Source organism: Benincasa hispida, chromosome 11, assembly GCF_027475165.1.
Source record: "Benincasa hispida cultivar pf3 chromosome 11, pf3_genome.v1.1, whole genome shotgun sequence".
Classification (NCBI taxonomy): domain Eukaryota; kingdom Viridiplantae; phylum Streptophyta; class Magnoliopsida; order Cucurbitales; family Cucurbitaceae; genus Benincasa; species Benincasa hispida.
The window spans coordinates 27,400,117-27,423,757 of record NC_143488.1 but is presented as its reverse complement, the minus strand read 5'-3'; the positions used below and the strand labels follow the sequence as shown (position 1 = coordinate 27,423,757).

The 23,641-nt window shown below is 35.6% G+C and overlaps 1 protein-coding gene and 1 pseudogene across 1 annotated transcript; one reads left to right on the top strand and one right to left on the bottom strand.

Annotated features, from left to right (window-relative positions):
• Positions 1–2,813: 2,813 nt before the first annotated feature.
• LOC120091880 (Zinc finger C-x8-C-x5-C-x3-H type family protein) lies at positions 2,814–16,841 on the bottom strand. Its single transcript, XM_039050030.2, has 9 exons — positions 16,261–16,841; positions 15,837–15,986; positions 15,581–15,715; positions 15,291–15,449; positions 7,786–7,878; positions 7,115–7,231; positions 6,097–6,171; positions 5,774–5,997; positions 2,814–4,155 (listed from the first exon to the last, which is right to left on the bottom strand). The coding sequence occupies exons 1-9, from the start codon at positions 16,615–16,617 to the stop codon at positions 3,039–3,041; spliced, it is 2,427 nt and encodes an 808-aa protein (XP_038905958.2). The 5' UTR covers positions 16,618–16,841; the 3' UTR covers positions 2,814–3,038.
• Positions 16,842–20,420: 3,579 nt separating this feature from the next.
• On the top strand, positions 20,421–21,707 carry LOC150032551 (uncharacterized; annotated as a pseudogene).
• Positions 21,708–23,641: the final 1,934 nt, after the last annotated feature.

Below are 23,641 nucleotides of genomic sequence, written 5' to 3'. Positions count from 1 at the left end.
AAAATAGTAATATTGTACTTAACTTTAAGGTTACAATAGTTGAAAACACCAACTTTTATAATTGAAACCCCAAATATGGAATGAGCGCACTCCACCCACTTGAAGTTAGGGACCCAAACGCCCCTTACGTGCTATGCAACTTACAATGAAAAGAAATTGTATTAGAGTTACTTAGATAACTATTTGGTTTTAAATTTTTTTTCATTTTTTGAAAATTCTACCCTTTGATTTCTTTGTTTTCTGGTCAGTTTTGAAAACTAAAACGTAGTTTCAAAAAGTATATTTCAATTGTTTGAATTTATCTATGAATTCAAATACTTAGTTTGTAAAGAGAGCGAAAAAACAAAAATAAAATTTCTAGAAACGAAACAATGATGAAAGAGGAGGTGAGATTCGTACAACGCACCGAAATTTAAAATGATTGAGAGTTGTTTTAAGTTAGTGAAAGGAAGGGAATGAGTTGGTGGTTGATAACGTATGCCATTGCCCACGCACCACTCTCTCAAACTTTTCAAATAAATTGACCTTTTAATTCTTTTTCTTTTTTAAGGTTTAATCATCAATCCCTCTTAGCCCAAACTACGCTCTGCCAATGCTTTTTTCTTCTTCTTTCTTTTCCTTTTTTTGTTTTCGTCTTTTAGACAAAACCATTGAATTATTATACATTCTCCTTTAGAATTTTGGGATTTGATAACACTAATTTGGGTAAATTGACCCTTTGAAATGACTGCCAAAAACTTGGCTCTATTATTATAGCCCATGAAATGAGGCCAAATTAGTCCTCTTTTCTTTTTTTCTTTTTTTTTTTTCATAAAACTCACATCACTTTTCTATTGGGTTATTATTCCTCATGGAATAGCTCTATTTTTGCTTTGAAAATGGTTTGTCCCTCTCAAGATTACTTGCTATAAAGACCCTTTTACCCAATTCCTAAAATTTGACTTTCTAAAACATGTAATATATGAGCATACGATTTCACACACATACACATACATACTTTTAAGCCTATGTGCAAGAATTTAGCTTACAATAGCTTTGGTCTCTCAAACTCAAGTAGAGTGTAAATTGAATGCTAGAAATGTTCATAGATAAACAAAATATTGTAAGTTTTGGTTTGAAGCTAATGCCTAGTAAGGCCCTCTTTTAAGCTACATACATCCATCAAATTTAATTTAAAATTTTTAAAAAAGGACCATGATGACTAATTTCCTTTTAAGTCATTTTCAATCGATTTGATTTAGGCAAGGTGTAAAATGTCAATGTCAACAGATATATTGAGATCTTAATTTTATGGAAATGTCAATATAAATATAGATAAAATTTTGATGTCGATTAATATATTTGAAAAAATTACAAAAAAAAAATCAATAAATAAATTTAAATTAATAAATAGACATTTTGTAATTTTTAAATATGTTTTTAGGGATATTTATGTAAAAAAAAAAAAAAAAAAAAAAAAAAGGACCAACGACGATAAAGGAGAAGAAAAATATAAAAAAATAAATCAAAATATTTACAAATATAATGAAATGTCACTTTCTATCATCCATCACTCACTGATGGATGTCTAAGTTCTATCACTGATTTAGCTATATTTAAAAATATTTTTAGCAGCTTTACCATTTAAAACAATTTGTCCTATTATTATTTATATTATAGAAAAATTATTTTAAATGACAAAACTGCTGAAAATATTTACAAATATAACATATATCACAATCTATGTATGATAGACCGCGATATACTACCGTTTGTATGTATCTATGTCATGATAGACACAGATAATAATCTAGGGGTGTTTAAAAAATCCAATGACCCGAAAAAATCAATCCCCAACCCAACCCATTTGGTCCCATTTGGTTAGGGTTTGGTTATGAATTTTTTTTTTTGGTTGGGTTGGGTTCAAATAAATAAAATTTTTTTGGGTTGAGTTGGTTTATGGGTCACCTAAAATAACCCAAATCAACCCGCACCAACCCAAACTTATTAACTTTAAAATATAATATTTTTTTTTTTTTGCCTATGTACAATTAGATATACATATATTTATTTTAGTTTTTTTTTTAATTTTATCGATTTTTTTGATAATTTATTCTTCAACAATTCTTAAAAATAGTTTTTTTTTGCACTTTGAAAAAAATTGTATATTTTATAAATTGAAATTGAGTTGTTAATCTTAATTCATATATGAAAATAGTTAAGTTGAATTTTTACATATTAACATTTTATTTACTTTTATAAAAGAATTTTAAATAAATGACCCGAGTAATCCAACCCAACCCAACCCAAATATTTCATGGTTGGGTTGGGTTCATTTTTTAGTGAGAGTTATTTGGGTTAAAAAAATTTATAACCCGAACAATTGGGTTAGGTCCAAAAAGTCCTTCAACTCAACCCAACCAAACTCAACCCATGAACACCCTTAATAGTCTATCACTTTCTATCACCTACATCTCCAATGGTCAAAGTTGTATGGAAATTTGATGTATGAAACTTCCATGTGTCATAACATTTTAGGTTTTTTTTTTTTTTTACCCTTCTAAGGTAAGTAAGAAAAAATTCCAATCAATTAGATTTTATCGAACGTTTTGAAACTAGAACTATGCTTATAAATGCTTAAAATCCGACCCAAAAGCATTGCAAACCCGAGCCTAACAAAGAATGTACATAGGGCAAAAATAGACTTTCGACAAATACTTGACAATATGAAAGGGGCAAACAAAAGGTTGGTTCAAGTTCCTAGCAGCAAATCCGCATTCTCTTCATGTCATCCTTTTCTATGTCATTGGCATCAACCATTCCTTAAAATAAAATTTCAAAAGTGAACATATCCCTAGAATTTTTCATTTCTTTTCAAGGAAATGCAGAAGCAAGTTCTCTTCTTTACAATAAGCATATAGATAATATGCATAGCACTTCAAGTTAAATTCTTTTTTGAGCCTCGTGCGGGTTAAAATTGACTTCTTTGTAAGCATAAGTTGTATGATATGAAAGTTCCAAATTGATCGTCTGGGATTTTTCCTGGTGGTTTCCTTCTCTTAGCTATGTTTGTGCTTCTTTGTCCTAGAATGACTGGTGCTCCTAGGACGTTTACTAAGATAATAGCCATCAGAATTCGTATTCTCTGATTTCAAATCACTGAAATACTGATCATCATCATGCCGAGAAGATTTCTTTTGAGACCTTCGGGGTTTATATGAGTTACTACTTTCGAGTTCCCTATGATTTCGCTTGTTAACTTTGTAACCGTGGCAGTCCACTGTATCTAGAACATCTGATTTACTTCTTTCACCTTCGCAAACAGGGCTTCCCGATTCACAGCACATAGCACTTGTAGTCTCCCTACATTTCTCAAATTCATCGTAACTTCTTTCAGGATCCCATCGGTTTTTCTTGTCGATTCGCTCGTTGCTACAATATTCTTTGTCGAGATCCAGTGGTTTGAATCTCTCAACATATCGATCTGAAATAGATGCCTCCCAACTGTCATCTGATAGGACATCATTATGTAAGGAATCGATGCTGTAACCATCCTCAGTGTTCAAGTCCCTAGAACTTGACTCAAAGTAATGACTACCCGATTTTCCTGCACTTGGACTTCTTGCTTTCTTGGGTTTCCCACCATATGTTAGACGCCTCTCCTTGTTTCTATCAGAAGAAGAAATTCGGCGTGTATCATAATCCTTAATTACGCTCTTGCTTGGAGAACCATCTGTGGATTTAAAAGTCCCAGAAACACGCCCATTGCTTTTCCTTCTTTTGTGTTGATGCCCATCTTTGTCCCCATCACCACTTGACCAGCCTTCATCAGTATCATTTGATGTGTCCTTATTGCCATCACGATCTGCATCTCGAATACCAGTTCCCCATTTGCTATCCTGTTTTCTAGGCTGTCTTGATCTCCTACCACGATCTCTATCTTTGCTTCTCTCCTCAAACTTATCCACTGATTCGTCAGAATCTGCATCATTAGATCTGTTTTTTCTCCGTTGGTCATATTTTGCCTTCTCATATTCTTCTTCATCCAAACTTTGCTGCTTCTCATAAACTTTTTCCCCACGAGAGTGCCTGATCCATTTATAGTCATTTTCACTGTTGTTACTTCTTCTAGACCCATGGTCCAGACTTCTAGATTTAGATCTTCTTGAACGATATCTATCATGAAGAATCAGAGATTGAAGTGATAAGAGATGGATCCAATAATGGTATTCTACGGGGTCGTTTGGTTTAAGACTTTCTAAATGTCTGATTGGGAATAAAATATTTGGGAATAAGATGTCTAAGAATCAAAGATGACCGTGTTTGGTTGTGTATGGAAATGCTATCACAATTTTGTGAACAAAAATTGTGTTTAATTTATGAAATTAAGTATGAAAATCTTATTATAATTGCAATAGACTAATAATTTAAAGAATAAATAATATTCAGTATATTAATAAAAAGTTAATTAATTATGAATCAATAATAATTTTAATTATAAATATTTGAAGATGGAGTAATTTATAATTAAAAGTAACCAATTAATGCATTTAATGAATGTCATACTAATTATAATTTAACACTTAATCATTTTTATTATTAATTAAGTTCAACATAAGTAATTTTACTTTTGATTAAATAATATAAGAAAATATATTTAATGGATAATATATTATATAAAATGTGAAGAAAATGAGATAAAAATATGATATATTAATAAAAAAAAAAAATTACTAAAACGTGTTTTGCAAATATGATATGTTAATAAATGGAGTAATAAAAATTAATCACAATAAATAATTAACTTCTTATAAATAATCAGTGATGATTATATATTCATAATAAATGATCAAATCAAAATTAATCTTCATAAATTACTTGATTATTAAAAAAAAAGTAATAAATTACTATTATTGAAAAATAAAATTAAATACTAACTAAATTTAACTAATCTCAGTTTACTAATTAAATGTATTTAAGTTATTATTAGTTAATAAATTAATAATTTATGCAAAAAAATAATTTCATTCATTTAATAATTTTTTATTATAAAAAAAGTTAAGTAAATATTTTAATAGATCATTATTGATTTATTAAAATAAATATTTATACTATTTTTATTAAATTAATATTAATTAATTAATTGGTTAACTATATTCAAAGTGAAATATATGTAAAATGAAATACAAATATATAGAGGAAAAGAGAACCCACAGATTTAGAAGGGAATAGAAACCATTATCCGTGGGAAATGAGGATGCTTGGGAATAGCTAAAGAGTTGAAAACTGTGAAACAAACATAGGAATTGGATACCTAAGGCAATTCCCATGCAGAAAACCCGCAAACCAAACGGCTCCTAAATGAAATCATTGGTGGTGGTGACAAACTATTTAGAAATACAAACGTACATTATATTTTTTATCCCACGGATATGAATAAAGTCCAGCCAAAGACAGCTCATCCTCAATCCCAAACTCAAGCATTCTAGTTAATATAAAATGTCTGAGCTTGTGAAGAAAAAGGACATCCCTGGTATTAACTAGACACTAGATCGCATATAAAAGTTAGCTCAGACAATGAACGGCCAGAAAGCTATCCCCTTTTAAAGTTCAAACAAGCTATAAGGGAAGATATCGCCTGGACAAACTTTTGCTAATACGAAAACTTAGTCATTCAAACATTATCAAAATAAATGATACCGAATGATGGGATTTTAAGAAATCGAGAATTAAGAAAACAAAGGGGCAATGAAAAGAAGAGACATTGTAAATCATAGTCAATCCAGATGAATACCTGTCGACATCTGTTGACATTGACTTGCTGGATTTTCCGAACTTGTCCCAGTGGTCAAGCTCAGTATGTTTTTCATTCTCGGATTCATCTAAATAACCAAACAGAAAAGCCATTTTTTTCAACCAATATCGTGGAGGAGGTTTGTCACTGTCGGCCCATTCGTAGTCCCCACCAGGATTTCGAAAACAATGAATGAAATTACAAGCTGTTCCATGAGAACACGTCTGAAAGGAAGCAATGGAAACCATCAACAACAGCACGGTGAAAGAACTTCAATGAAGATAATTAGTTTTAAATAAAAGGAAAAGGTTGTAGTTCCATACCTTGTACCTTGTCTTCATAAATTCCCCACATATAGCTATCTTCCATCTGGTAACATTTACAAATTCACATATTACCTGTCATAAAAAAAATCCACAGATGATTCAAAGCCAAGCAAGGGGGAAAAAAGGGAGAGAAGCGGAGAGAGCAATGCACTTAGGAAAGAAATCAAACAAAAAACCAACAGTTCCTGAATTCTTAAAATTAAATAATAATAACCATAATAAAAAGATTGTAGATTGTAGAAGTATGGAGGAGAAATTACTAGCTGAGCTATGCGCAATACCATAAAAAAATGATACATGCAAGAACAGTTTTTATAATTTTGGCCTTGGGAGCACCATAAACACGAATTGGAAATTATTGTTTTCTTTATTTGTACATGAAATTTTAGTTTGCATACACTTAAGAAGACAGACCAAGCTTAATAATCTTCTCGGCCAAATAAAGCTTATTGCACCCCACGTTCAAGGCATAATTCTTTGAATCAATGACATCATAGGGGATCTGGATCAATTTAAGCTCGTGACTATATTTTCTTTCTATTCTTGGTATTACAGCCATGGGTTCTAGAGTTCATTCTTTTATTTAAGAAAGAAAACCTTTCATTAATTTTCATTGATATAATGAAAGGAGTCTAATGTTCAAAAATACAAGACACCATAACAAAGGAAGATACAAAGAGAGTAATACATTAACTAAACTAAAGAAATAAAAGCATTCCAATTCAAACAAATGTCTTGAATGAAATAATTAGCAAAAGCTTTGGATTGAGAACAGCAAGAGAAGGGGAGAAGTCAAGCTCATTCCTTTTTAAGAGTCCAAATCTCTCAAGAGAACTTCCTTTCTTTGTTATGACCTAAACTGAGGTTAGTGGGAAGCTTCATAACATGAACAAAATTCAAAAGTTCAAAATATCTTGCTCTGTATAAGCACAAGGAGGTTTAGGATGATGAACAGATATCTTTCGTCTAGTCACTTACTCTTAGTCCTAATGAGGATAATTGGAGAAATCAGTACCTGTTTCCCTGCATAGAAACGACCATTGTTGGCATTATAAGCAAGCACAGCTGAGTCCACCGACTTATAGTGCACGTAAAGGTTTCCCCTTAAGTGGAAAGAGCCATTTCTACACACCTGAACAAAAATACCATATTTCGCTGTAAGCAAATGCAATTTTGAGGTTAAATATCAAAAACCAAACCCAGTGAAAGAATTTTCTCACTTTTTTTTTCTAGTTTTTTTGAAAAGGAAATGAAGTTTTCATTGAAATAATAAAAGGAGACTAATGCACAAGATACAAAGAAAAAGTCAAATGCAAGACAAAAGACTTAATGACAAGGCTGAAAGAACAGAATCATTCTAAAATAACCAAATTAAAAAAAAGCATGGATGCTGAAGGTGCAATGAGCATAAAACACCAAGGGTAAGCAATAATCCAAGCAACTTTGAAGAGATCTTCTCACTCAAAAGACTTGACTTGAAAACTCTTTGAAACTCCTCAAAACAAAATTAAACAAGTGAGGATTTAATTGAAGAAAACCAAACATCTGAAACTTAAAACGGCAAGGACCCAAAACTTAAAATGGCAATGGAACTTAAAAAGAATTTTCTCACTGCTAAGATAAAGAAATGACAACAAAACAAAAGCATAAACAAACCATACAAACAAGGTACCAAATGCAGGAGACCTTGAAATTAACAATTTCCCCGTACTTCAAAAACTCAGTATGCACATCGTCATAAAATTCTTCATAGCAGCGTTCAATTTCCTCATCTGTAAACTGAAAAAAAGGTAGAGGAAGATCAATCAAGAATGCACTTCACCATAAGAAATTCCAATTAGATAATTGAAAGGGAAAAGGTCAAATCTTAGTCCATCAATTTCCATTTCAGAACCCCCTACAACTCCAAACGAAACATGCTATGTCAAATCCAGGTGCCATCCATGATCACTCCAAATAGGTCAAAATTATGCTGTCCCACTACCTGAGCTTAGTAAAGTCTAGATGTAATTAAGGTAACGTAAAGTTTAGATATCTAGGGGAAATAGAAATTTAAACAGTCCGTCCAGACTGTTCAAAAAAATAGGATGTCTTTAGTTTTATTCATAAAAATGAGAAACAAGAGTGGCATGACAAATCGAGAGTTATTGAAGACTTTTCCTATGAACAGAATTGTTTAAATTCCTCGGTGGGAGGAAATGGAACAAATAAAAAATATATATGCAAAAAAAACAAAACAAAACCAAACCAAAAAAAAAACAAAGTAGGCTTCTTTCATCATTTTTCACTTTCCCTTATAATGGTAAAAAACCAAGTGTTGCTAATGGCTTCAATCGCTACTTTCTCTCCGTTTTCAGAATCCCTAGCAAAGTGAGCTCCATCATTGACAAAATTATCAGGGACTTCGACTGGAAAGGAGCGAACAAAAAGGAAGTCACTTAGATAATTGGAAAACGGTCACTGCTTCAAATCTCAGGGGCCTGGGTGTGGGTGATTGAAGAAGAATAGTGCTTTTCTAGCTAAGCGAGTGTCGAGATATTCTCAGCCTGAGAATACCCTCTGGAAGAAGGTGATAGAAACCAAATTTGGCTACTCAGAGTCGATGGATTCCTTGCATTAGAAATTAAAAGATTACTTGCAGCCCCCGGAAAAATATTTGAAAAAATAAAGATTTTTTTTACAGGAGCAAACTTATAAGGTTGGGATTGGTGATATGGTCAAATTCTGGGAGGATAAATGGGATTCTTCGAGGCCTTTCTGCATTAAAAATCCCTGCCATTTACTGCATAGCAAATTCCAGATATTATATGATCCAAAATGTTTGGTCCTCTCAGAGAGAAGTGTGGAATTTGGATATTAGAAGGGGGCTTTTTGACTGTGAATTGGCTGAATGGGAAAAGTTCATCGACGTCCTTGAGGGACAAAACCAAACTCAGAGAAAGACAATCTGTTAGGCTCCTGAGTCGACTGGGATTTTTTTTAGCAAATGGAACGTAAAAGTCCCAAGAAAGTAAAAACTTTTCTATGGTGTCTTGCCGCATGGCCGTCTAAACACTATGGAAAGAATTCAAAGAAGCTATAAAGCACCAATACTCCTAAGATGGCCAAATGTCTGTGTTGGACACGTGTCGGACACCGACATGCCCCGACACGTGTTGGACACACCAGCTAGCATGTCAATTATTTTATTATTATTATTTTAATTTCTGACATGCCCAGAAGGACATGGCTGAGACACGTAAAGGGACACAGGGCCTGCAAAATTGAAAAAAAAAAAAAAAAAAACAATTAAAACGGGCATTTGAAGCCCAAAAACCCAGCCCAACAATTTATGATATGTTTTTGGGGTTATTGTCCGTCCTTTTTTGTTTCTCAAAGACAGACGTCCACCACGAAGTCATGAACGATCTCCCTCCTTTCTCAAAGGCCGACTTAAAGCCCAACCAACCCTCACAACACTTTGGTTTCTTTCTCCCCCATATCTATTTTTTCTTTTTGTTTTTTTCTCCCTTTTATGAACATCCCATTTTTATTTTGTTCTTTTTGTTTTATTTAAAAACTAGTATGGCAGAGTCATCTTAAGTCATACTGAAATTAATTAGAAAATGACTACCGAAGATGAAATGAAACCATTATGGCAATATGTGACAAAAATGAAAGATTGAATGGACCCTGAATATTGCTTGGTAATGAAATTTTTGTAAAAAAAATATAAAGGTTCTTATACAAGAGTTAAGGCACACCTACTAAAATTTGGAGGATTTGGGATTGGAGTATGTAAAAAGGTCACCCCTAAAGATCTGGCTGACATACAAAAGTTAGAAGATGAAGCTAAAGCTCATACTGCAAGGAATGCTCCTAAAGAAGTTCCTTTACCACCTTCACAACATATACAAACTGAATCTCAAGTATGGGTAGCTATTCATATTCTTATTCAACAAAAGAAAAGGAAAGGAAATGTTTGTGCACTTGAGAAGTCGTTTAACTTGGCAATTCGTGATCAAGTGGATTTAGAGATAGTTGGAATGCTTTATTCCTCAGGTTTGCCTTTTCATTTGGCTAGAATCCACATTATGTGAACGCATTTACTTTGGTTGCAAATAATGCTTTGTTAGGTTATTTACCTCCGGGGTATAATAAGTTGAGAGCAACTCTTCTCCAAAAAGAAAAAGCAAATGTAGAGAGATTGTTGCAATCTATTAAAAGTAGGTTGTCTGGGACAAGTATTGTCAATGATGGATGGAGCGATTTGTAGAGGAGACCATTAATTAACTTTATGACAATCACAGAAAGAGGACCAATGTAAAGTTGTAGATTTCTCAGGCGAGAATAAAGAAAATACTTCATAGTAAATATGATGAAAGAAGTCATAAGTGAGTGCGACATGAGAATGTGATTCAAATAATCACTGACAATGTTGCAAATTGTAAAAGTGCAAGACAAATTATTGAATCATAGTTTCCCATAGTTTGGATGCCATGTGTAGTTCACACTCTCACTTTGAAGAACATTCCTAAGCACCACATAAAGTGTATTCTCTAAATCCAAGGTATATTTTAAAATTTTATTTAGGTATTATAGCGCACAATGGCTTGAAGAAGACAAGACTCGAGTCCCACCACATAAAGACTTAGAAGTATCAAGAGAGAGGATGAAGTGTATCAAGAGATATTTTAGTTCAGAGGATGAGGGAACAAGAATGAACATTGAATTTGTCAATTTCCCTACAATGTCTACAGAGTTTGTTGAACATGATTCCATACATAATAGATATAATATGTCTCTGAAGATTTAGGTGCGCCATCCATGGTGCCTTTACTCCAATTTATAGTAACTAGCTATGGAGTTACTTGTTCAACCTTCATCTTCCTTGAGTTGGGAGAGAAATTGAAGTACATATTCATTTGTATACTCCATGAGAAGGAACAAGATGACACCTCAATGTGCAAAAGACTTGGTGTACATCCACTGCAATCTCCATTTTTTTATCAAGAACTCTTGAATACTTCAAAGGAGAGACGAAAATGTGGGACATTGCTGGAGATTCATTTGATTCATTTGAAGATGCGGGAATGCTTAAAGTAGCTAGTTTATCTTTGGATGAACCAGAATTGAAAGCTATAGTTTTTACTGATGATGGTGATGAGAATGAAGCTCAAAATTGCCAAGAGGACATTGGACAAGAATGAAGAAAATATGTAGAAGGCTTGGCTTCTTTTATTCTATTTTGTGGTTTTGTAACTTTTGTTGAGTTGAACTAATTACTAAAACTTGTTATGACTTATGACAATGAACCGTTAGTCATTTTATCTATTGTCATCATTTTCATGAATTGTATGGTTGTTAACTTATTATCCTGATGTTTTTAAATGGAATATTTCACAATATGTTTATATGTACGACATATACTTAATTTAAAAATAAATAAATAAATAATGTGTTCCCGACGTGTCGTGGTCCTACTTTTTTTAAAATCGACGTGCCATCATGTCATTGTCGCCATGTCACGTGTCGGTGTCCATGTTTCCTAGCAAAGAAGGAATCCAAACATCTGCCTTTTTTTGTTACAATAGCAAAGAATCCAACAATCACCTTTTCCTTCACTGCAAGTTTACTTATAAAAGCTGGATGCACATTATCAAACGGTTTAATTTGTTTGGTACCCTCCTAAGAAAGTGGAACATGACCTTTTTGAATGGTTATCCAGATGGTGGCTCAAAGGAAATCCAAGAATCTTGTGGGTAATGCTTGTAGAGCTTTCCTATGGGCTCTTTGGTAGGAAAGAAATGGAAGATTGTTCTTAATTAGGTAGGTGGAGCGTCTTGGTGCTAGGTAGAAGGAATCAAGGAAAGAGGGTCTCCTTGTCTTAAGACCCCTAGTCACCACCACTTTTCCTCTTGGCCTCCCATTAATAAAGGAGGAGTAACTCACGTCTCACAAATAACCCCACATCCACATCCTCCATTTGTAACCAAAACCCGTCTTCTCCAAGACCTTGGTCCAAAAAATTCCAGTCTGCATGGACATAAGCTTTCTCAAAGTCAATCTTAAGGAGGACACCTTCCTTCTTTCTAGATCTATATTCCTCATCTGTCTCGAGGACTTGATCCAAAATTTGTCTACCCGCTACAAAAGCCCCTTGAAACTTCGAAATAGTTGACAGGAGCACTTTCTTCAGCCGATTAACCAACGCTTTAGCAAGAATTTTATACACACTCGTAATCAGACTAAACGGTCTGGTCACGGACTCCTTCGGAATCAAATAGATGAACGTATAAAAAATGGAGTTATTTAAGATACCCCTTTCAAAAAATTACCAAAAAGCTTTAACTAGATCCTCTTCGATCAAAGTCCAATTTTCTTAATAAAATGCCAAAGAGACCCCATCCCGGCCGGGGACTTAGGCCTATCACTCCCAAAGACTGCCTATTTAATCTCCTCTAAAGTAAAAGGTTTAGATAAACCGTCACTACCCCCCCCCCCCCCCCCGATGGGATTCCAATCAATTCCTTCGACAAAAGGTTTGTGACCAACTACGGCCCGTAAAGGCTCGAGAAGAATGAGATAACCTCTTCCTCTATCCCCTTCTCATCTCTAATAACCTCCTCAACCTCATTAGTTCTTGCTTTTTCGCCCACTAGCCATCTTGTGAAAGAAAGAGGTATTGCAATCACCATCCTTAGCCCAATCCACCTTCACTTTTTGTCTCCAACCTCCTCAAACCGGGTCTTAAGGGAATTCTTTCAGCCTTCAAAGAGCCATCCATAAGACCCTCCAACTCCACATCCAACTCATCAATCCCTTTATGCTTGGCCAAGATCTCCTGTTTCTATAATTTAACATCATCAAAAACCTCTCTATTCCAAATCTTGAGCTTCCCTTGGAAAGCCCTCAACTTACCCATAAACTAAAAGCCTTTCCATCTACCCTGCACAGGCTCACTCCACCACCTGGGAAACTGGGATTTTAAATAGGGATGTTGGAGCTACATATTCTCAAATCGAAAAGGACGAGATCCCCAATTCTGACTTCTCAAAGTAAGGATTAAAGGCCAATGATCCAAGGTAACTCTCGGACCTACCACCCATTGCAGCTCCCTAAACATCTTAATCCAATCCAAAGACACTAGAACCTGTTGATCCTACTTCACGCTCTACTGTTGGCCAGAGTAAATTTCCCATTGAACAACGGAGGATCCACCCACTTTCCTCCCTTGATAAAAGGGAGTTCTCTCTTTTGTGGGCTTGTTTTTTATATGCCCGTGTATTCTTTCTTTTTCTTTTTTTCTTTTTTTTCTCAATGAAATTTGTTGTTTTCATTTTTTTAAAAAAAGAAGGATTATGCAATGAGCTTTTCATCTCAAAGTGAGTTCTCCACTGCCACTTCAGTCGAGCTTTATTTCTAGGCTGTTCTTTCAGGAAACTAACACGGAACCAAACACAAAAATGTCCAAATGATGGGGAGATGAGTCATCATCCAACTCACACCTATGGAGTTTACATAATAACTGCTTCAGTTGGCCAGGAGTGACTGGTTAAAGATGTAACAACCTACATAACAACCTGGTTAAAGAACGCCAGGAGTGGCCAACAAGATGTAATACGAATACCACGACCACATGCCCTCAAAGGTACTATGTTCATCTTTAAAACGCTAACTTTTCATTCCTTCCAAAGAACCCATAAGATGGCTCTTACAGCACACCCAAACTTAGCTTTCCTCTTGAAGAATGACCACACAACCATGGGTTAGTACTAGCCTTAGAGTTCTGAAAGTGATACCAGCTGACACCAGCTCCAAAAATAAAAATAAATAAATAATAAATAAATTGTAAGTGATGTAGGGACCTTCGGCTAGTTTACCATTTGTATAAGATGTTTTTATGCTTTCCTTTGTATTCTTATTTCTACTGTTTTTAGTTTATTAAGTTTTGATTAAAATTAGTTTCAGTTTAGGTGTGAACAAACCCTTCCTCTTTGGATCTATTTAAAGAGGGAAGACTGTCATTTGAAAGATATAATAAAATTCCTATTTTCTATGATTCTCCAAGAATTGGTTCTACACCAGTAAGCCATTAGCCACCCCACATTAGAGATTATAGCCATAGTATGGGTGGGAGCTCCTTTTTAATTTGGTTCAACAAAACAAGTGCTACGGAGAAAAACTAAAGTAGGAATTTGTTATGGTTAATAAAAAAATTAACGGCTATTACAATTAAATGTCAGACTGCATGCAGAAAAGATATATAAATATATATTTCACAAAAATAATAAAAATAAATAACGAAAACCACTCCTTCAACAGAGAAAGAATGGGATAAATAGGAAAAAGAATGCAATATACTATTACTAACAACAAGCATGCAAGTAAAAAACTATATGATAGTTGCAAAGACAATGCAAGTAGGATACAAAATTTGTTTTCGTATTATCAACTCCAAAGGGACTCAAGAGCAATACTGTAACCCTCCATGACAACTTGACACAATTCTTGCAGTAAGTCTCTGATATAAAGTAGGTCAAGAACTTCAATATAAAAATAAATCCAGGATATTAATTATTAATACCATCAACAATCCCAACACAATGAATCTCAGTATAATGGTTGCATTAGGCATCTAAGGAAGAGATCGACTCTTAAGGATAATTTTTTCCAGTCGCCAGATTGGCAAGAACTAAGCTTCATATATTATTTTGTCAAAGATCAGCCCTTGTACCCAAAGTATAATCCATTTAGGATGCAAGGTGAAATTACAATAACCTGATAAATCCATTCTTAATTTTAACAGCTTTAATCATAATGTCTTGATAAAGGAACAATATATTAACCCAAGAACACCAGCAAAACAATGATAGCTCAGGTCTCATGTTCTCTTCCCTTCCACTCAAACTGAACGTGTGAAGACCAAAAAATAACAGCATTATATCTAGTCTGATGAATTCTCTAGTCATAAAATGTACCAAAACAAGTTAATCTAATTCTAATAATTAGTGCTTACTGATTAAACCATAAAAATAATTTATATAGATTTTTGCCAACGAATTTATACCTAAATGGGCATATATAGAGGTAAAAATTCAGGTGTCTCCTAAAAGAGATGTTTCAAAACAATTTCAGAGATAATTGATGCAATAGCAATACTTCAAAGTCATTTTGAGGATACAATAATTGTATGAGCATCATTAACAGACCTCCAGGCCCTCGTCTTGCTCCCAAGCAAGGCCAGGACCATTATACATGTTCTTGATAAGCAATGTACACGATTTGTCAGGATAGAAGTGAATTCTGCTACAACGTTGACCAAATCGACAAGCTCCAGTTTTAAGATGGAATGGACAATGTGATTTATCCTGTTGGAACAAAAATATAACAATAGGTAAAGGTTATTTATTACGATGACAATTGAATAGATATAAAACTACTAGAGAAGGAATAGGTATGTACAGATAGTAGGTATACAAAGGAAGAGAAGGAGAAATGCCTGTTCAGTTCCAAAGTTTGGCACTTGGCTTGCAACATCCTCAATCACTTGTCTAGTTGAAATTGGTGCATTCATATAATCTGTAAAAGCTTCAGATTGCGGAGGAAGAGGGTTTGATGTAGGCCTATGAGCATCCTACAGAAATAATAATATATAAATATCTATGATCATAAGAATTTTCTTTCCAACATGTCCCAGGTTAACATAAACAATGATGATCTAGACAACAATAATAGCCTAGTTGCAGAATGAATACCTCAAGGCTTTTCTCAGGTTGAACACCCTTCTTAGGAACCTTAATTAGTTTCTTCTTCAAAATTATCTCTTCTCCTTTCCAGATTACTTCTGCAGGCCCTTCAATGTATTCCCAACCATCTTCCTCATTAAACTCATTTTCATTTTCAGCCTACAAAAGAAGGTTTCAAACTGGTGGAGTGACAAGGAGACATGTGACCCACGGCATAGTAATAGAAAGCGATTGCAGTTTCTGTTACAAGAATTTCATGATGTTTTTTATGTATGGAGGAAACTGACTCAGTAATCAATCATAGACTATAAAGCTGAAAGCTAACTAGAAATCTATCAACAGGCTACGAGTACTGTTCAACAACAAAGCCAAAATTGGAATAAAATAAAATAACAGATAGCCACCACAGAATCACTAGAAGGGAAAGAAAAACCTGCCGCGCCGTCGATTCTTCTTCCAGCGCTCTCCTTTGCTGCTCTTCTTCTTCCTCCTCAGCCATTTTCTTCTTCTTCAACTCCATAGCCTCCATCCACGCCCTTTCACTTTCCTCGAATAGCTTCCTCTCCCTCTCCGACCTCTCCTCCTCCTCCAACTCCATCAACCGAATCCTCCTCTGCTCTTCAGGATCGTTCAACCGCGCCTCCTCTTCCTGTAGCATTTTCAGTGCCACCTCTTTTCTTAATTGCTTCCGTTTAATCTTCTTCAACGCTTTCCTCTTCTCCTTCCTGCATAGATTCTCCATTGAACATGGCTTTTCTTCTTCTTCTCCTATAAGATTAGGTTCCTCCATTAGGCTCGCAAAATTTCGCAGTGGTGCTCAAAATTGGAGCTCTTAATCCAAGCTGAGCAACGAAAGACCGTCTCGTCGCGGTGTGGGAGTGACAAAGGAATTCAATCTCTGTGTTGATCGGGTGTTCGTTGATGTGGGTCAGATGGAACTTCCAATTTATCAGCAGCCGTTGAAACGAAGGAAAATTGGACAAAGAAGACCCATTTAAAAGGACCTTTTTTTTAATATCGTGATTAGGAAAATTATTTAGGGAAATATAGTGGTTTTGAAACTATTTAGAAATCTATGGTTGTTTTGGAGATTTCGAGGCAGGGATTTAGTTTAAAATATTTTGTCGAGGGTTCAACCCTCGACCTATAAAAAATTAAAGAAGAGATCGAGAGTTTGACCCTCGACCTGAGAAGAGGATAAGGGTTCAACCCTCGACCTGTCGAAAACTAAAGAAGATCTGTAAGGGAAGATGAGAAAATTTGCAACTCTCGACCTCTGAAAAATTAGCGCTTATCGTCTAGCTTCCAGCGTCTATCGTCTAGCATTCAACGTCTATCGTCTAGCTCCCAATGTCTATCGTCTAACACCCAACGTCCATCGTCTAGTGCCCAACGTCTATCGTCTAGCACCCAACGTCCATCGTCTAGTGCCCAACGTCTATCGTCTAGCAAACGATTTCGCTCTCAGCAATCTCGCTGATCTCGCTCTCAACGATCTCGTCGATTTTGCTCTCAACGATCTCTTTCTCAGCGATCTTGCTGATCTCGCTCTCAACGATCTCACGCATAGCCTATCGCTTAGCTACTGCGAGCATTGTTTACCTCCGCGCAATTACTACACAATCGCCCAGCGCACGCCTACATGATCGCTTACCTCATTATGTAGTGTCGTTCACTTACTAGATGATCGCATACCCAAAAAATTGATGAGTTATTTTATTAAGTGGAAATATGGATGATATGCGTTGATGGATTGCGTTGTGCACTCAAGTTTCCCCAGCGGAATTCAAGTGTAAATTCCTCTAAGTTTCCTAGTAAGTCCAGGGTCGAACACAGGAACTTGTGAAAATAGATTGCGTTGATAATTTTTTTTTATGAAAACTTTGCGGTAACCGGGAAAATAAATAAAGTGTTTGGTTTTTGATTGTGTTGATTAAAAAGAAATAACAAATGGGGCACAGTTTGAAAGGAGTTGATAAACGGGAAATGCGATGAATATGCGGTGAATGGATTGAGAAAGATTTCGGCTAACACTCCCTAGAATGCGTTCATGCTTTGGATCATGTAATATGCATACAACAGTAAACCACCTCTCGGTGCGAATACCACAGCTTCTAAGGCTAGAACGCATGCGATAATTATGCAATAAGTCTACAGGGTTTACACATAAACCTCCATCTCTATTTATGCGATGACAACATGACATTCACATAAATATGCGACCACATAATATCATTCCATTCCTGGGATGCATGCGATGCAAGTTGACAAACAAAGCTTATCTCTAAGTCCCTATCTCTTATTTATGCAAGCCATATTGCTCTTTCGAGTCCAGATTCTAACCTAGCTCTCTCGAGACATTAGGTTCTTTCTTTAGACTCTCTCTCGAGTAACTCTAAAGGGTAATTTGCACAGCATAAAACAAGACAATCGCAAGCAATGAACTTTCTAGGTCATGTTAGCTTAGTTCTTCTCAACCCATCAACTGGTTTAGCTACTCATGCATATTAAGAGAGTGAGCAGATGTAGAAATAGGACTTCCATTGAAGAGATACGAAGATGAAGTACAAATAACAATGCAAGTATAATAAAGAGCCTGGTAGCAATTTCTTGCTGCCAGGCGTTTTACACTGTTTCTACTCGTGCTCTAAAGATATTCTCGCTCTCGTGAGAGTCGGCCCGCTCTCTGCCCTTACACCCCAAAGTTCTCTTTCGAGTTGCCCTGGGCGATCTCTGGCGCCACCACTCTTCTCGTGCTCCGCCTTAAAAATGAAAGAAAAACTATGAACAAAAGACGGTGAGCTGGTTATATTGTGAACAATCAACCAATCAACCCCTTTTCTGAAGAATATACTTGGTATTTATAGGGCATCAATGGTGAAAGGTGGCTTATCTCTCCCGGTTGTACAGATGGGACAGCTTTAATTCTTGATTGACGTGCTGAATGATTGTTGCCGATAAAGCTGAATGTACTTTGTGATCGTTATCGACTGTCAACTTAATTTGGATTCGACTGTCATCAGCTTTCTATCTCATCGCTCTTAATTGGCCTTTCACTTAGATGCGCCTACCATGTTGCACTAACCAAGTTGCGGCGATCCTTCTTGGGCGAATGTTTACGAGCATAATCAACACAAAGTCTTGCGGTGAAGTTGCACTTGACCGATAATTTCCTATGATCACAATCTTGCATTACGTTAACGCATATTCTGCACAAAAAATACAAAAATCAATAGTTCTAATGCGTTGAACACATGCGACCACAATATTATAGAATGTATGCCTAATGGACGCAATTTAACATATTTCATCAACACAATCCAGCATTGTTTAAGAACTTAGCACTATGATAACGTGCATTTCTGTCCATTATCACATACTCAATCGTATAGTGTCGCTCATTTTGAAGAATGTTATCTGAGCAAGAGCATTTATAGACAACATTCGAGCTCCTTTGAGGACTCCATTTATGCACTCTGATAGATTTGTCGTCATCCACCCATATCTGAATCCTCCATCATGTGCTTGAGTCCATTCCTCTAAGGCTTGCGGCAGCCTCAAGTGTGTGCGAGCAAAGGCGCTAGACGATCGTGTAGCAGATGAGCGGCACTCTACAATTGGGTATGTGATCGTCTAGTAAGTGAACGACACTACACGATGAGGTAGGCGATCGTGTAGGCGGGCACTGGGTGATTGTGTAGTAATTGCGCAGAGGTAAACGATGCTCACAATAGCTAAGCGATAGGCTTGCGCGAGATTGTTGAGAGCGAGATCAGCAAGATCATTTGCTAAACGATTGAGCTAGACGATAGACGTTGGGCATTAGACGATGGACGTTGGGTACTAGATGATAGATGTTGAGCACTAGATGATAGACGTTGAATGCTAGACGATAGACATTGGGTGCTAGACAATAGACGTTGTACATTATTCTTTTAATTAAGTTGTACATTATTTAATTAAGTTAATTAAGTTGTACATTATTCTTCTAACTGAGAAATAATTTTTTTTTAATTGAGAAATAAATATTTTTTTCTTTCAGATCATGGCTTTAAACCCAGGACCTGTTGATCCCGATGTTTTGTACGACCAGTTCATTCATCGATCATCTATTGTATGGCGAGATCGTACTATTGGAGAAATATCTTGCAGGCGTCGAGAGGCAGTTCTCCAGCGCACTATCCCACTCCACCCTTGAATACTACCGTTACTGCACACATCTGGATTCTATGGGGTTACCATATTGGGATCTATTCAATTGGACTGGCATTTGATCACAACCTTGATCGAGAGATGGAGGCCTGAGACGCATACATTTCATATATTTGTTGGAGTGTGCACTATCACTCTACAAGACATAGAAGTGTTGTTGGGGTTACCAGTTGATGGTGAGCCAGTCACCGGAATGATGTATGATGACTGGTCACAAGTTTGTCAACTGTATCTTGGTGTGACCCCACCTGCCGATAAAATTAAAGGATCGAGGTTATGTTTGATATGGTTAGGAACACAATTCCGTGAGCTTACAGATGATGCAGACGAGGAAACCATCATAAGATATGCGCGGGCATATATACTACAACATAGGCTTGGGAGCGATTTCCAACAATGGCTCTACAACTACAACATGTTAATGACGCTCAGTTAGTTGAACAAGCCTACGGTTCTCGATATGTTGTTTTAATTCAATTTAATTTTTATATTACCGATCTAGTTAATTTAGATTCTAAATTATCAATTTAAAAATTTAGGTGGAGAGACAAATTTTGTATGACTAGGACAACCACACATGTAGTCAGCCAGTACAGATACATGTTTGATCTGCTTCAACCTAATCAGGTACATTACACTGAACCCAATTGATTATTTTATACACATTTTTATTGTATTTGTCTTTAATGTTCTCCAATATAATATTTTGTGTTTCAGGTTATTTGGGAGTCGTACAAAATTATTATGCATACTTTGCTCCATTTCTGTACGAATGGTCAAAACATATGGCGGACGATGAGTCCTCTCATATGTTTTCACATTGGTGAATGGCATCTTCCTGACAAGGTGATGAGACAATTCGGTTTTCAGCAAGATGTCCCATCGCCTTGTAATATTGAACCCCTGCTGCATGATATCGATTTAAGGATTGTAAATTGGTCCGAAAAAGTTGCACATTTAGTAGTACGATGGCACTATCATGCAAGGTTTATTGCAGTGGAGGTTTCTATTGAACAGTTTGACAGGGATGTCATTCAAGACTACATTCATTGGTATAATAATATCACAAGACACTATGTCACTCGTCTGGGAGCAGACATGGGTCATCTGGTAAATGAATGAATATTATCTAATTATTTTTAATTTAAATTTATTTTAAGTATTATCTAATTGTTTTATAATTCACAGAGATCGAACAACAGTAGACTCCGTGATGTTGCGAATGATTTGAACTAGGTTCTTGCTATATGTAGTGACAACCAAAGCTATATGGAGGAGATACATTATATGTACGATATACCTATTGTTCCTCCACCAGCTCCTAGACATAGAGGACCTATACGGGAAGAGGATGAGTTTGATGAGGTTGCCCATAATGTGGAAGAGTTGCCTCCTGTGATGCAGACGCAGAGTCAAACTGATTATGTTAGTTCGATGATGATGATGCCAACATTTGGTTCAGGACATTATGACTTAAAGGCTGGTCCTTCGTCTTCATACATGCATGGACACGGTCGGGGTCGTGGAGAGCATAATGAATATTTATATCTTGAAGTGTCTGCAGAGGTACCAGAGCAACATCAAGAAGAACCAGAGTAACCTCAAATTCGAAGTCGATGACGAAAACCAGCTCAAAATCGACGACGTCCATCTTGTGGGACACATTGATTTTTGTAATTATTTTTATATAAATGAGATATTTTAATTTACACTTTTTTATTTTGATGAGATATTATTTTTTTAAATTTATTCTTTTTAGAGTTTAAATAAAATAATAAAATAATAAAATATTTTTAGAAATTATTTTATAAAATGGAAAATTCAAAAAAAAAAAAAAAAAGAAACACAAAGGTCAAACGTTGAAAAAGTAAAAAAGATAAAAAAAAAAGAAAAAAGAAAACAAAGATCGAGGGAGGTCGAATTTTGAACCATCGACCTATTTAAAAAAAACAACAACAATATTTTTCTAAATAATTTCAAAAGTATAATTTTTTATAAATTGTTTTTAAAACTACCATATTATTTAATTTTTCCCATTTAAAAGGCCGAGAATGGCAAACGAGAAAAAAAATGTGAAATGTCCTCTTGTCATGATGATGTGAATTTACAATATGGTCCTTCCTTTCTTGAATTTTTTTGTTTCTTTTTTCTTCTCCGGTTTCTTTTTTTTTTTTTCCTTTTCTTTTCTTTTTTGTTTCCTTTTCATTTCTCTCTCTCTACGCGTTATCTCTTCTTCTTCGATCTCTTTCCTCTATGCATTTTCTTCTTCTTCTTCGACACGGCGAGTTCACATGACAGCTCTAATGCGACCAACTTCGATGAACAACAATAAGAGCGAGAGAGAAGATTGATTTTGTGAGTGAGGAAAGAAAGAGCGATACCGACGAGAGTGAGACTGGTGAAAGCGAGACTGACGAGAGCGAGATAGGCGAGAGCGAGACTGGTGAGAAAGAGAAGAAGACGGCCTATTATTCCATGGATGTTCAAAAATGAATCATCAGTGAGACCGGAGAGAGCAAGACTGACGAGAGTGAGATCGACGAAAGGGGGAAGAAGACGATCCATTGTTCCATGGATATTTGTAAATGGATCATCAGTGAGGGGGAGAGCGAGAGCGAGAGTGGGCGAGAGCGAATTCTTTTCCACATGCACGTGTATATTTTGGTAATTTCATCCGAATTTGACGTCAGCAAAGGGTCACTCAACTTTTTTTTTCAAAAATCGGGTCATTTGACATTTTCGACCCAATTTGTGGCTCATTCGTACAAATTTCCCGTTGAAATGACTTGCTGTCGTCGATGGTGAAGAAAAAAAGTGATACCCTTTTGCGACAATCAGTGGGTACTCTCCGATAGAAAGTTTAAAGTTTTCGCCGCTGGTGGTAAGAGATTTTGAGCGTGGAGCCCAGCTACATGAAGAGAAATTTTGAAAGTATGAAATCTAAAACTCTTTTTTCAGAAAATAATTAATGCATCTTGTGCCTTCCACTAAATTGTCCTATCATTATGTGACATGTGACAAACTATTCTTATTTATTTTTTAAAACATTTTAATTACATTTTTAGTGTGAGTGATGGGAAGGGAAAGCATTGAGATAGGTGCATATTGGGATGTATCCAAGTATACCCTTTTTTTATTCAAATATGAAAGTAGAAAGTCTATTTGGGAGAGTTTATAAGTTTGGAGTTCATATGTTTGTAAAGTTCATATTTGAATGGTTTTATCTAAGTTAAGAAGTCCGTATTTGCACCAACTGATTACATAGGGGCCGCCCACGTGTCCCCTCAAATTATCACTTTTTATATTTAATAATGAAGGGTTTGGAATACCCTAAAGCAGAAGCAAATGAATGCGTAGTGTCCCGTTTTCAATTTACAGAACATGAAATTACAGATGACGCAAAACAACAATGAATATTTTACATTAAACATGCTTTTTTGTTGTGAAATTCAGGGAGGGAAAAACGATCGAGAGGGTTACCCTTGAAGATTTTTTCTTCTTTGTTTTTCTTTGCCACAACTAAGTATTACGAACTGAACTTCTTCTCCCTAACACGAATGGAACTTCGTAGCAAGTCCTCGAACACAATAAGATCTCCTTTA